This window comes from Panulirus ornatus, chromosome 46 (assembly GCF_036320965.1).
Source record: "Panulirus ornatus isolate Po-2019 chromosome 46, ASM3632096v1, whole genome shotgun sequence".
Taxonomy (NCBI): Eukaryota; Metazoa; Arthropoda; class Malacostraca; order Decapoda; family Palinuridae; genus Panulirus; species Panulirus ornatus.
The window spans coordinates 15724686-15740137 of NC_092269.1; the positions used below are offsets into that span (position 1 = coordinate 15724686).

Sequence of the window (15452 nt, forward strand, 5' to 3'; positions counted from 1 at the left end):
TATGGTTGCGAGGCGTGGGCTATGGATAGAGTTGTGCGCAGGAGGGGGGATGTGCTGGAAATGAGATGTTTGAGGACAATGTGTGGTGTGAGGTGGTTTGATCGAGTAAGTAATGTAAGGGTAAGAGAGATGTGTGGAAATAAATATATATATATATATAAATATATATATATATATTTATATATATATATATATATATATATATATATATATATATATATATATATATATATATATATATATATATATATATATATATATATATATATATATATATATATATATATATATATATATATATATATATATATATATATATATATATATATATATATATATATATATATATATCGTGAAGAGCTTCTAGATTTATGTGCTGAAAAAGGAATGGTGATTGGGAATACATGGTTTAAAAAAGCGAGATATACATAAGTATACGTATGTAAGTTGGAGAGATGGCCAGAGAGTGTTAGTGGATTACGTGTTAATTGACAGGCGCGCGAAAGAGAGACTTTTGGATGTTAATGTGCTGAGAGGTGCAACTGGAGGGATGTCTGATCATTATCTTATGGAGGCTAAGGTGAAGATTTGTATGGGTTTTCAGAAAAGAAGAGTGAATGTTGGGGTGAAGAGGGTGGTGAGAGTAAGTGAGCTTGGGAAGGAGACTTGTGTGAGGAAGTAGCAGGAGAGACTGCGTACAGAATGGAAAAAGGTGAGAACAATGGAAGTAAGGTTAGTGGGGGAGTAATGGGATGTATTTAGGGAATCAGTGATGGATTGCGCAAAAGATGCTTGTGGCATGAGAAGAGTGGGAGGTGGGTTGATTAGAAAGGGTAGTGAGTGGTGGGATGAAGAAGTAAGATTATTAGCGAAAGAGAAGAGAGAGGCATTTCGACGATTTTTGCAGGGAAAAAATGCAATTGAGTGGGAGATGTATAAAAGAAAGAGACAGGAGGTCAAGAGAAAGGTGCAAGAGGTGAAATAGAGGCCAAATGAGAGTTGGGGTGAGAAAGTATCATTAAATTTTAGGGAGAATAAAAAGATGTTCTGGAAGGAGGTAAATAAAGTGCGTAAGACAAGGGAGCAAATGGGAACTTCAGTGAAGGGCGCAAATGGGGAGGTGATAACAAGAAGTGGTGATGTGAGAAAGATATGGAGTGAGTATTTTGAAGGTTTGTTGAATGTGTTTGATGATAGAGGGGCAGATATAGGGTGTTTTGGTCGAGGTGGTGTGCAAAGTGAGAGGGTTAGGGATAATGATTTGGTAAACAGAGAAGAGGTAGTAATAGCTTTGCGGAAGATGAAAGCTGGCAAGGCAGTAGGTTTGGATGGTATTGCAGTGGAATTTATTAAAAAAAGGGATGACTGTATTACTGACTGGTTGGTAAGGTTATTTAATGTATGTATGACTCATGGTGAGGTGCCTGAGGATTGGCGGAATGCGTGCATAGTGCCATTGTACAAAGGCAAAGGGGATAAGAGTGAGTGCTCAAATTTCAGAGGTATAACTTTGTTGAACATTCCTGGTAAATCATATGGGAGGGTATTGATTGAGAAGGTGAAGGCATGTACAGAGCATCAGATTGGGGAAGAGCAGTGTGGTTTCAGAAGTGTTAGAGGATGTGTGGGTCAGGTGTTTGCTTTGAAGAATGTATGTGAGAAATACTTAGAAAAGCAAATGGATTTGTATGTAGCATTTATGGATCTGGAGAAGGCATATGATAGAGTTGATAGAGATGCTCTGTGGAAGGTATTAAGAATATATGGTGTGGGAGGCAAGTTGTTAGAAGCAGTGAAAAGTTTTTATCGAGGATGTAAGGCATGTGCACGTGTAGGAAGAGAGGAAGGTGATTGGTTCTCAGTGAATGTAGGTTTGTGGCAGGGGTGTGTGATGTCTCCATGGTTGTTTGATTTGTTTATGGATGGGGTTGTTAGGGAGGTGAATGCAAGAGTTTTGGAAAGAGGGGCAAGTATGAGTTCTGCTGTGGATGAGAGAGCTTGGGAAGTGAGTTAGTTGTTGTTCGCTGATGATACAGCGCTGGTGGCTGATTCATGTGAGAAACTGCAGAAGCTGGTGATTGAGTTTGGTAAAGTGTGTGAAAGAAGAAAGTTAAAAGTAAATATGAATAAGAGCAAGGTTATTAGGTACAGTAAGGTTGAGGGTCAAGTCAATTGGGAGGTAAGTTTGAATGGAGAAAAACTCTAGGAAGTAAAGTGTTTTAGATATCTGGAATTGGATCTGGCAGCGGATGGAACCATGGAAGCGGAAGTGGATCATAGGGTGGGGGAGGGGGCGAAAATCCTGGGAGCCTTGAAGAATGTGTGGAAGTCGAGAACCTTATCTTGGAAAGCAAAAATGGGTATGTTTGAAGGAATAGTGGTTCCAACAATGTTTTATGGTTGCGAGGCGTGGACTATGGATAGAGTTGTGCGCAGGGGGTGGATGTGCTGGAAATGAGATGTTTGAGGACAATGTGTGGTGTGAGGTGGTTTGATCGAGTAAGAAACGTAATGGTAAGAGAGATGTGTGAAAATAAAAAGAGCGTTGTTGAGAGAGCAGAAGAGGGTGTTTTGAAATGGTTTGGGCACATGGAGAGAATGAGTGAGGAAAGATTGACCAAGAGGATATATGTTTCGGAGGTGGAGGGAACGAGAAGTGGGAGACCAAATTGGAGGTGGAAAGATGGAGTGAAAAAGATTTTGTGTGATCGTGGCCTGAACATGCAGGAGGGTGAAAGGAGGGCAAGGAATAAAGTGAATTGGATCGATGTGGTATACCGAGGTTGACCTGCTGTCAGTGGATTGAATTAGGGCATGTGAAGCGTCTGGGGTAAACCATGGAAAGCTGTGTAGGTATGTATATTTGCATGTGTGGACGTGTATGTATATACATGTGTATGGGGATGGGTTGTGCGCTACCTCGCAAACGCGGGAGACAGCGACAAAGCAAAGTGAGGTAGCGTTCAGAACAGAGGACTGTGCCTTTTTTAGAATATCCTCACCTGGCACCCTCTGTTCCTTCTTTTGGAAAATTAAAAAAAAACGAGAGGGGAGGATTTCCAGCCCCCGCTCCGTCCCCTTTTAGTCGCCTTCTACGACACGCAGGGATTAAGTGGGAAGTTTTCTTTCTAACCTATCCCCAGGGATAATCTATATATATATATATATATAGATACAGATATATATATATATATATATATATATATATATATATATATATATGTATATATATATATATATATATATATATATATATATATATATATATATATATATATATATATATATATATATATATATATATATTTTTTTTTTTTTTTTTTTCTTTTATACTTTGTCGCTGTCTCCCGCGTTTGCGAGGTAGCGCAAGGAAACAGACGAAAGAAATGGCCCAACCCCCCCCCCCATACACATGTACATACACACGTCCACACACGCAAATATACATACCTACACAGCTTTCCATGGTTTACCCCAGACGCTTCACATGCCTTGCTTCAATCCACTGACAGCACGTCAACCCCTGTATACCACATGACACCAATTCACTCTATTTCTTGCCCTCCTTTCACCCTCCTGCATGTTCAGGCCCCGATCACACAAAATCTTTTTCACTCCATCTTTCCACCTCCAATTTGGTCTCCCTCTTCTCCTCGTTCCCTCCACCTCCGACACATATATCCTCTTGGTCAATCTCTCCTCACTCATTCTCTCCATGTGCCCAAACCATTTCAAAACACCCTCTTCTGCTCTCTCAACCACGCTCTTTTTATTTCCACACATCTCTCTTACCCTTACGTTACTTACTCGATCAAACCACCTCACACCACACATTGTCCTCAAACATCTCATTTCCAGCACATCCATCCTCCTGCGCACATCTCTATCCATAGCCCACGCCTCGCAACCATACAACATTGTTGGAACCACTATTCCCTCAAACATACCCATTTTTGCTTTCCGAGATAATGTTCTCGACTTCCACACATTTTTCAAGGCTCCCAAAATTTTCGCCCCCTCCCCCACCCTATGATCCACTTCCGCTTCCATGGTTCCATCCGCTGACAGATCCACTCCCAGATATCTAAAACACTTCACTTCCTCCAGTTTTTCTCCATTCAAACTCACCTCCCAATTGACTTGACCCTCACCCCTACTGTACCTAATAACCTTGCTCTTATTCACATTTACTCTCAACTTTCTTCTTCCACACACTTTACCAAACTCAGTCACCAGCTTCTGCAGTTTCTCACATGAATCAGCCACCAGCGCTGTATCATCAGCGAACAACAACTGACTCACTTCCCAAGCTCTCTCATCCCCAACAGACTTCATACTTGCCCCTCTTTCCAGGACTCTTGCATTTACCTCCCTTACAACCCCATCCATAAACAAATTAAACAACCATGGAGACATCACACACCCCTGCCGCAAACCTACATTCACTGAGAACCAATCACTTTCCTCTCTTCCTACACGTACACATGCCTTACATCCTCGATAAAAACTTTTCACTGCTTCTAACAACTTGCCTCCCACACCATATATTCTTAATACCTTCCACAGAGCATCTCTATCAACTCTATCATATGCCTTCTCCAGATCCATAAATGCTACATACAAATCCATTTGCTTTTCTAAGTATTTCTCACATACATTCTTCAAAGCAAACACCTGATCCACACATCCTCTACCACTTCTGAAACCACACTGCTCTTCCCCAATCTGATGCTCTGTACATGCCTTCACCCTCTCAATCAATACCCTCCCATATAATTTACCAGGAATACTCAACAAACTTATACCTCTGTAATTTGAGCACTCACTCTTATCCCCTTTGCCTTTGTACAATGGCACTATGCACGCATTCCGCCAATCCTCAGGCACCTCACCATGAGTCATACATATATATATATATATATATATATATATATATATATATATATATATATATATATATATATATATATATATATATATATATATATTATATATATATATATATATATATATATATATATATATATATATATATATATATATATATATATATATATATATATATATATATATATATATATATATATATAATATATATATATATATATATATATATATATATATATATATATATAATATATATATATATATATATATATATATATATATATATATATATATATATATATATATATATATATATATATATATATATATATATATATATATATATATATATATATATATATATATATATATATCCTCTCACACTTATGAAACCACACTGCTCTTCCCCAATCTGATGCTCTGTACCTGCCTTCATCATCTTAATCCATACTCTCCCATACAATTTCCCCGGAATACTCAAGAAACTTATAGCTTAGTAGTTTCAACCTTCACTTGTATCCCTTTTGCCTTTGTACAATTACACTATGGCTGCATACCACCAATCCCCAGACACTTCACTATGGACCATACATACACTGAATATCCTTGTCCCCCAATCAACAACACAATCATCCCCTTTTTTAATCAATTCCTCTGCAGTTCCATCGAACCTGCCTCCTTGCCAGATTTTATTTTTCTGAAAGCCTTCATTACCTCTTCTCTCTTAACTAAACCATTCTCCCTGACCTTCTCACTTCGCACGCCACCTCGACCAAAATACCCTATATCTACCAGTCTTTCAAATATATTCAACATACCTTCAAAACACTCATTCCAACTCCTACTCACTTCATCATTATTTGTTATTACCTTCCTATTTGCACCATTCACCGATGTTCCCATCTGTTCTTTTGTCTTTCGCACGTTATTTACCTCCTTCCAAAGCATCTTTTTATTCTCTTTAAGGTTTAATGATACTCTCTCACCCCAACTTCTCATTTTTCCCTTTTTTTCACCTCCTGCCTCCTTCTTTTATACATCTCTCAGTTATTTGCATTCCTTCCTTGCACGTATCGTCCAAACACCTCTCTTTTCTCCTTCACTACCAACGTTACTTCTTCATCCCACCACTCACTGCCCTTTCTATATAGTTTCTCGTTGTCAAATCGTCTCACATTGAGTATTTTGATGAACAGTAATGTAAATACGGTCACACTAGATGCTTAGATATTCAAGATGTATACGATATAGTAACACTCGATTGCGTTGTTATAAGGTTAAACTTATACTACTGGGAAGATATATCCCTCCCTCCCTGCTCCTTAACAGGCTGTTGTGAATTCTACACTTCGATGGAGGTGTTCTTGCCTTACGTTCTCGCCATGATCGTCCCCAAAGGTAACCCACTCTAGAGGTATGAGGTAGGATTGCATCATCACTGTATCTTAAGATGGATAAATACCAGTGATGCTTTCAGAATGGACGAGCCTAAGAAATTTCATGTTGTTGTGTGACAATATTATATCATTTATGTTATATCTATCGTGCCTCGTTTGATTCGTCTCATGCAGGGAATCATAGAAACACTCTGCAACATATTGTCTTATATTCACATCTCCAGCCTTATTGAAGCAACTTCTGCGTTCCTTACCCACACTTTACTTAGTGGTCTTCGGCAGGACAAGGACTGTATGAGATGAGATAACTTAAGCTTAGAATGTTGGTAACCAGCTCATGGTGTAGTGGTGGAATGAATGGTTGAGTTTGTCAGATTATCTCATTAATCTTATGTATGTACTGTTTGTTAACGTCCAACGTATGCTTAACACTCATTAACTTTTTGTTGTTGCTTTTTCAGGGTTTTTTCATCACACGCTTCGCTTCATCAGATAAAGTGTGGATTGATATAATGTCATATTCATTTTCCACTTTATTCTTGAAATACATGAGACGTTTCGAACACACGATCACTGCCTATCTTCAGTCACAATCATTGTGAATGATACAAAAGAATAGAAAGAACGAAACAGGAATGAATCACGTCTTCAAATGGTATAAATCAAGAGTTGACGTAGAAAATATGTTCATTGATGGACCGAGTTTTTTGGAGTTCATGCGTGGTAGTGTGGCCAGAAGGGGTCAAACCCTTTGGATCAACAATTGTGGTGGGGAAAGAGAGTTTTATATTGTGTTCCTACAGCAACGTAACATGAGTCACTAATCATTACTTTACAGAAAACTCGATAATACTGATAGATTGCCACTACTCTATAAGACAACGGATAACAGATGCCATGCACAGAAGAGAGTATAATCCCTTCATATCAAAGTATAGGACAACCTAGGACTCTATAATATTCTCTAACGCTCCCCATATGACCCTAGGCTCTCTACCTCCACTTTATGACTTGTGAAGTGTGGTAAGAAAGAACTGGTGCAGAGAATGCCTGGTTTAAAGAAAAGACATACACGTATGTGAGCAAGATATATAAGCGTTTAAATAGGGACCTTTATACATGAATGTGCTGAGAGGAGCCGCTGGTGAGATATTTCATGATTATCTGGTGGAGGCAAGAGTGAAGATTTGTGAAGGTTTTCGGAAAAGAGAAAACAATATCAGTCAGAAGAGAGGGCGAGACTAAGTGTGCGTGTAAAAGAGATGTATGTGGAGAAATTCCTGGAGAGATTGAATAAAGAATGGCAAATCATGAGAGCAAATGAAGCATGGGTAGTGGGTGAGGAATGAGAAGTATTTGGGGAAGCAGCGATGGCGTGCGCAAGAGATGAACGTGCCAAGCGAAAGGTGGGAGGAGGTGGGCAGACTGGAAAAGGGTAGTAAGTAATAGAATCGTAATGAATAGTTACAAGTAAAAGAAATAACACAGGCGTTTAGGTAGTACTTACGAGGAAGAGGTGCAAACGACCGGGGGATATATGAGTGAATTGGCTGGAGGTTAAGAGGTTGACGAATGAGAGTTGGGTTGAGCAAGTATCAGTAAACTTTAGGGATAATAAGAATGTGTTTTGGAAGGAAAACAAGAGAACAAATGGGAACTTGGGTGAAGGGGGCAAAAGGGGAAGTGGCAACAGATATTGGTGAAGAGGGGAGGAGATGGAATGAGTTTTATGAAGGACTGTTGAATATGTTTGATGATAGAGTGGAAGATATATGGTGTTTTGATCGAGGTGGTGTGCGAAGTGAGCGAATCAGGGAGAGTGGTTTGGTAATGAAAGAAGAGTTAGATAAAACCTTACGTGAGATGAATTGTGGCAAGGCGCTGGAGTGGATGGTATTGCAGTTGAATTTATAAAGAAAGAGGGTGACTGTGTCGTTGATTGATTTAGTTGGACTTTCAGTGTATGTATGGAGTATAATGAGGTGCTTAAGGGTTGGCGGAATGCATGGATAGTGCCACTATGTAAGGGCAGGGGGTATAAATGTGATTGTTCAAACTACAGAGGCATAAGTTTGTTGAGTATACCTGGTAAGTTGTATAGGAAAGTAATGATTGAAAGGATGAAGGTATGTGCAAATATTCAGACTGAGGAGGAAACAGAGTGGTTGCAGAAGTGGTAGAGGATGTGTGAATTAAGTGTTTGCTTCTAAGAAAGTGTGTGAACAATATCTAGAGAACAGATGGATTTGTATGTGGCATTCATAGATAAGGAGAAAGCATATAAAACGGTTGAGATAGATTTAGATTCCTTGTGGAATATACAGTGCGGAAGGAAAGCTGCTGGAAGCAGAGAGCATTTCTTTTTTCAGTGTATAAGACATGTGTACGAGTATGAATAGAAGAGAGAGAATCGTTCTAAGTAAAGGGTAGGCTACAGCATGGATGTGGTGAGGCAGGTATATAAGAGTCTTAGAGATAGGGGCGAGTACACAGTCTGTTAGGGATAAAGCTTAGGAAGGGAGTCATTTGTTGTTTGCTGATGATACAACACTGATTCCGGATTCGAATAAGAAAATGTAAAAGTTAGTGACTGAGTTTGGAAGACTGCGTGAAAGGAGAAAGTTGCGAGAAAATATGAATAATAGCATGATTATTAGGTTTAGCAGATTGAAGGCTAGGTTAATTGCAGTGTGAGTTTGAATGGAGGAAAAAATGAAGGAAATGAAGTGTTTTATATACCTAGGAGTGGACATGGCAACGGATGGAGCCCTGGACGCGAAAATGATCTATAGGGTGGGGAAGGGGGCAGAGAAGAATGCATGGAAAGAGAGATCGTTATTTGGTGGTGGCGGTGGTGGTGGTGGTGTGTGTGTGTGTGTGTGTGTGTCTGGGGGGGGGGGGGTGAGCAAAAATGGGCATCTTTTTAGATATAGTAGTCCAAACAATATCTTATGGACGCGAGGCATGGAATATAGTTAAGTAAGGTTGTGTGGAAAAGATGGATGTGTTAGAAATGAAATGTTTAGGGACAGTATGTGGTGTGAGGTGGTTGATCGAGTAAACAATGAAAGGGCAATAGGGATGAGTAGTAATAAAAAGGGCATGGTTCAGGGAGCAGAAGGTGTGCTGAAATGATAAGGGCACATGAAGAGACTGAGTGAGGAAAGGTTGACAAAGAGGATATATGTGTCAGAGGCGGAGGGAACAAGGAGACTGGGGAAACGAGACCAAATTGAAGATGGAGAGATGGATTGAAAAAGTATTGAGCGATAAGGGCCTGAACGTGGAGGAGGATGAAAGGCTTGCAGAAGATAGAGTTAAACAGAACGTTCTGGTATACAGGGGTCGACGTGTTGGCAATGGATTGAAACAGGGCATGTGAAACTTTAAGAGTAAGCCACTGAAAGATTTGTAAAGCCTGTATGTGGATAGGGAGCTGTCGTTTCAGTGTATTACATATGACAGATTGAGAATGGATGAGAGGAAATGCGGCTTTCGTTTGTCTGCTCCTGCCGCTACATCGCTAACGCAGGAGACGGCGATCATGTTGTACTAAGACAAGTGTTCGTCGATAGGATCGTGAAGGTGACGGAGACAGGACTGTAAAGCCACTGGCTGGAGACTGGCCTCCCCAACTCCACCTCCTGCCCCTGGATTCCCACCAAGATCAACGTCACCACATCCCACTTCGTCACCAGCATCTGGTTAACGCAAGATCCACCAAACTTCACAAAATTTCTCATAACATACAGGAAAGGTTCATGTATGTCACATTATGCTGAATTATTGCCTTTATCTCTTCATCCCTGCCAACTAACGCTACCTGCTTCCAGGGTATGATCGCCGTCTTCGGTGCCGGACACCTAAGTTTTCTGGTGTTGTGCTTCGAGCTTGGCAGCAGTCGTGTTCTTCTGTCGATCAGCTTCATTTGTGTTAATCAGTTCAATTTCAAGTTTGTGTACTGTGTACAGAATTATACGAAACGTTGTTAAGAAATACATACATTAGATAAATCATATGAATTAATGATTTTGAGGACACATTACAATGTAGCTAAATAACCGTTGGTAGGGAAGAACATTCATGAACGAGACCTCAGTTACCTGCATGAGGGAACCATTCACATTAGATAGCTACGCGAAGATGGAATCAAATGTAATATTTACAAAAATGTCACATGAAATTCTGTGTATGTAAACAGAATAATGATTCCCAACTTTGTCAAATGAAACGACTGCTTTACAGGAAAACGCTTGTGTCATTTACCATCCAACCAACACATTCTAAACCTGTTCCGAGCATCGGAAGCTAAGAATAAACGATAGGTATTGGCTCAAAATATCCTGTAACACGTCACCACAGTCACAACCATAACACGTCACCACAGTCACAAGCATAACACGTCACCACCGACACAAGCATAACACGTCACCACCGTCACAAGCATAACACGTCACCACAGTCACAAGCATAACACGTCACCACCGACACAAGCATAACACGTCACCACCGTAACAAGCATAACATGTCACCACAGTCACAAGCGTAACACGTCACCACCGACACAAGCATAATACGTCACAACAGTCACAAGTATAGAACTTCTCATACTGGCTAACTTCTCTTGGCCAAAGACATAGTGGTGATAACTGGCCACCTCTTGCGAGACTCAGTAGTAATTCAGGAACTTAATTGTACTTCGTAAAAAACAAAAAAAAAAAAACCAGAATTAGTTTGATAGTTTGTATGGATAACTTGGCCCGACGGTCTACACTGTGGAAGAGAACCACAGCCTCCTCAACGGATCACAAAGGCAGTCGCTATATCACCCAACACAATATCAAGTTCTTACCCTTATATATGGCTTGTGAAAATGAAAATTATGTCTTTATGAAATGATATGTAAGATATGTACACTGTGGAGAGATGTAAGAAACACATATATGAAGTTTGAGTACGAAGTTCAAACACCAACAAACAGTCCAATGGATTTTTAAGGATGTTTTGTCATAATGGAAGAGATCAGAAATTCATAAATCACACTGGTCAACAAAGATTTTGTCCCATGAAAAAACATATATGATTCTTATGTATTTTTGCACGCTGAATCCAAATATGTCTTCAGAAGTTCTCTGCCACCAATCTTTTTTGTTCCAGCATACTCGCATATCATTATTTACAGTATATATGTACCAGTGTTCTACGGAGTATGTGAAACAGAACGTTTAACAAACATAGCAACTTTCATTGTTTGTGAAGTACAATAGCTTCTTTTTGAAATCACAAGCCCAGATAAATGAGTCACCAGGGGTCTGTAGAAACACGACTAGAAATATTGGAACATTCAAACGGTGACCACACCTGAGTAGCAGTTCTCTGCCAGTTGCAGGCTGGAACTCAATATGCAAACTGTGTCTTTTCCACTTTGTTGACAGATTGTGCTTTTGTGTATTTAAGTGTTGTGCTGATACCCCATCCACCATTATATTGCCGAGAAATTGTATGAATAGTTGGAATTCTTTCTGCTACATCTGAGGTGATTAGATATTCATATCGCAAAAACGTTTTTTCACACCTCTCATTCAAAAATGCTATGAGCAGGACTTTGGTTGCAAAGTGGATGACCAAGATAAAGGTTGACGCCCACCCATATTTGGTGTGTCACATATGTCAGGCTTCTCACAACATGGGCAAAAGGTTCACGTTGTATGCCATTTGCCATTCCTATGATTTAGAGAGAACTCAAAGATCACGCTTCTGATTCCGAATTCTGCCTAATAAATATAGATGGTATAACATCAAAATCCAACATACTATCAAATATCCTAATTTGCCATCTGCTGTGAGGCCATCACCTCACACTCGGCGTTACCTGTGCCAGAGCCTCCAAAAGACATGACACTGAGTGACGATGAATCTGGTGATGAGAAAGTAGACCAAGTAGAGGACAATATGGATCCAACATTTGAAGCAGCTGTTCTTCAAGTGAAACACATTTGCTGAGACGAGGAATTTTTCAAGATTTCGTCCGCGATTTAAATTTGTCACAGACACCGGCCGAACTTTTGGGTTCCAGGTCAGAAAGCTGGAATCTTCTCCAGAATGAAATTAAAACTTTTTTTAGGTCGTGATCGTCATGTCGTTTTCAAGAATATTTCTCCCTGGAAGATGGTCTGGTGTCTTGCAATGATGTTCGTTCTGTTATGGAGGCTCATGGCCACGATTATAACACAGATGTGTGGCACTTGTTATTGACTCATCAAAATAAAGCTTGAAAGCTGTTCTACTCCACAACGGAATTAAGTTCCCCTCCGTTCCTGTGGCTCACGCAGCTAACATGAAGGAATCGCATTACAACATGAAGCTTCTTTCGGTAAACATTAAGTATGGGGGATTTAAGTGGAATGTATGTGGTGACCTAAATGTTGTAGCACTTTTACTTGTAATGCAACTTGGTTGCACGAAGTTCTGTTGTATCCTTTGTGAGTGGGACACCCTGGACAAGAATAATCATCGTGTAAAGAAAGTGTGGACAAAACGAACATCACTAACTCCATGGAAGAAGAATGTCATCAGTGTTTCTCTTGTTGATCCTGAGAAAATCTATCTGCCTCCATTGCACATCAAGCTCGGGTTGATGAAGAATTTCGTCAAAGGTATGGATGAAACTGGCCTTGGATTCACATAAGTGAAGATTAAATTTCCTAGAATCAATGATACAAAAACCAAGAAGAGTATTTTTGTAGGACCACAGATCAGGGAACTGATTCGAGATGAAAGGTTTGATGAAGAGCTAAATTAAGTTGATGGAAAAGGGAAAGAAGCAGGCATCAAAACGGCCCATGTTTGAGTTGCCGATGGCCACACAGTAATCATGTGACGCAGCAGCTTACCGAGTATTGCATGGTCTAGCTAGTGGTGGAGGGCACATAGGCAGCTAGCTCTCGGGAGCAAAAAAAAAACAACAACAATGCAATACTTGTAGAAGAGGGAAGAGTTAGCCTGGGACAGTTTATATAACGGACCGCTTTCGACTCAACTCTGTCAAGTAAGGATGCAGAGTTAGAACAATCCCAAATGTGAGAGCAATACTCCATACAAGGACAAATAAATCCCTTGTATAAATGGAGCAACAGCTCAGAAAAAGAATTTCGACATGTAAACACGACACCCAATTTCTTAGAGGCAGACTTAGCTATTACCGTTAAGTAGGGTTTCGAAGAAAGAGTGGATGTTACAGTAATGTCAAGTATATTAACTGAGTCAAGAGAAGGAATTACAGAACGGTCTGAGGAGAGACGAAAGTTGTAAGGAATTTTCGATAGAGAAATGGGTAGAAATTAGGTTTGGGGGGTGGCACCAGACGTAACATTTTGTGTACCCCGCTGAAATATCCTAAGTCTGAGTTTATTGAGGAAATTGTGTCAAGACGAGATGCAGATTGAGTGAGAGAAGAGGGAGCAGAATTGAAGGATGAGTGCAGTGTTGATTCATTGAAAAAGTATGCTGTAAAAGATCTTTTGGTTGCGATATGAGTTAAGAAATTCATTTTTTGCACTCGTACTCAAACGTATCCCGGAAAACCTTGAGGCAGTCAATGATTAGCATGACGAAAGCTTTCACCAAGTCATTTTGGACATGGAAAAACTGTACCAAGGAAAGTGGAGCCCCTCTAAGTTGGCAGATTACTGTTGGACACTAAGGAAGGATGTTCCTGAGGCCAAATATAACCGAAAATCGTACACTTCTACATTTTACAGATGAGCCTTATCTATGAATGAGTAATATACACTTATTATAGAATTTACTTGCTCTGTCACTTAAAGACCATGCCTGATAAAAAAAATCTAAAAAACAGATTCGAATCCAGCGTAAAAGGTTCTATAAAGTCTACGTATAAAAATTCGTGGGGGAAAACTTATGATTTTGCTGATCACTGTTTTTGCAGTATGTGTAGATAGACACACAGTATTATTGCCTTATTGCACCCTGGTATTGGTGCCTGTATCATAGTTTCGTGAAACAGCTGTCATGCCACGAGATAAACCTGAGAATTAAAGGTAATAATGTGGTGGATAATTATGCACACAGAAGACATGGCTTGAGGCCGAGCACCTGGAATTAGTGGAAGGCTTGCCAAGGCCTCCATCAACACGCGACACTGGAGCATCGGCCGCCGCACAAAGACTAACAGACACATGGGCGTTAACTGTCGTCTCCCTGTCACACGGACATACACATTACGCCAAAACTTTGGCAAAACCTTTCCTGCGGCTGCTTTAATTACTTGATAGACACACTGACTACACACAACAATCTGGTAAAACGATTTTGTTTGAAGAAAAGTTCAGAATGCAGCTGTCCAGGTGCGATTGGTTAAAACATCACAACACATTGGTAATGTCACCCAACACAACAGTTGGACGAAAGAGGATTTTCTCGTTTCCGAACTAAGATGTAGCAGAAATCCAGGAAATACAAAAGAAAATCCTCGCAGCACCTGACACAGGATTTGTGGGAGATAAAGCAATGCAGGGTGACTCATCATACGCGATACCCAAGACCGAAATCATGTTATATATTATTTAGAACGATATCTAGTGTAAAGTTTCAGACACCACAGCTTCTAGCGTGAAGTTCATAAACAACCAACGACAAAAAAATAGCAATTTATTAAATGCGTTGACGACGGTTACACAGGACTAGGTTCATAGAATATTATTACTTCAGGAAGCCCCTAAGTCTAGCTACTGAGATGAAAGTAATGAAACAGCGGACCAGGTAAGTTATATCCGAGGACACTTGAGGAGGAGAAAACCGAGATTGATAGACCATTGTTTGCTCTTTTCAAAAAGTCATTTGCTACGGGAAATGTTCTGGACGAATAAAAATGTTCCAGTATAACATCGATATTCAAAAAGGTAGTAAGTCACTGTGCCGGAATTTTCGTTCCAATTAGCTTAGCCGCTATATTTGATAAACTAATGGAAACCATTGTTCGAGATGAGTATGTGAACCATTTAGAGGATCACCACTTAATAAATGATTCTCACACGGTTTCGTCGAAATCTTTCATGTGTGACAAATCTGCTTGATTTATCTTATGATTTAATCGATAAGTATGATAAGAATAAAATAGTTGATGTCATCTACTTAGACTTTCGAAAA

The 15452-nt window shown here is 39.8% G+C and overlaps 1 protein-coding gene across 1 annotated transcript in view; it reads left to right on the forward strand.

The window, feature by feature from the left end:
• Positions 1-7654: 7654 nt before the first annotated feature.
• Positions 7655-15452, forward strand: part of LOC139763320 (glutamate receptor ionotropic, delta-2-like) — a 220533-nt gene continuing 212735 nt past the window's right edge. The window contains exon 1 of the mRNA XM_071689342.1: positions 7655-7690. Within this exon, the coding sequence (XP_071545443.1) occupies positions 7655-7690 (36 nt within the window). The remainder of the gene's footprint in view (positions 7691-15452) is intronic.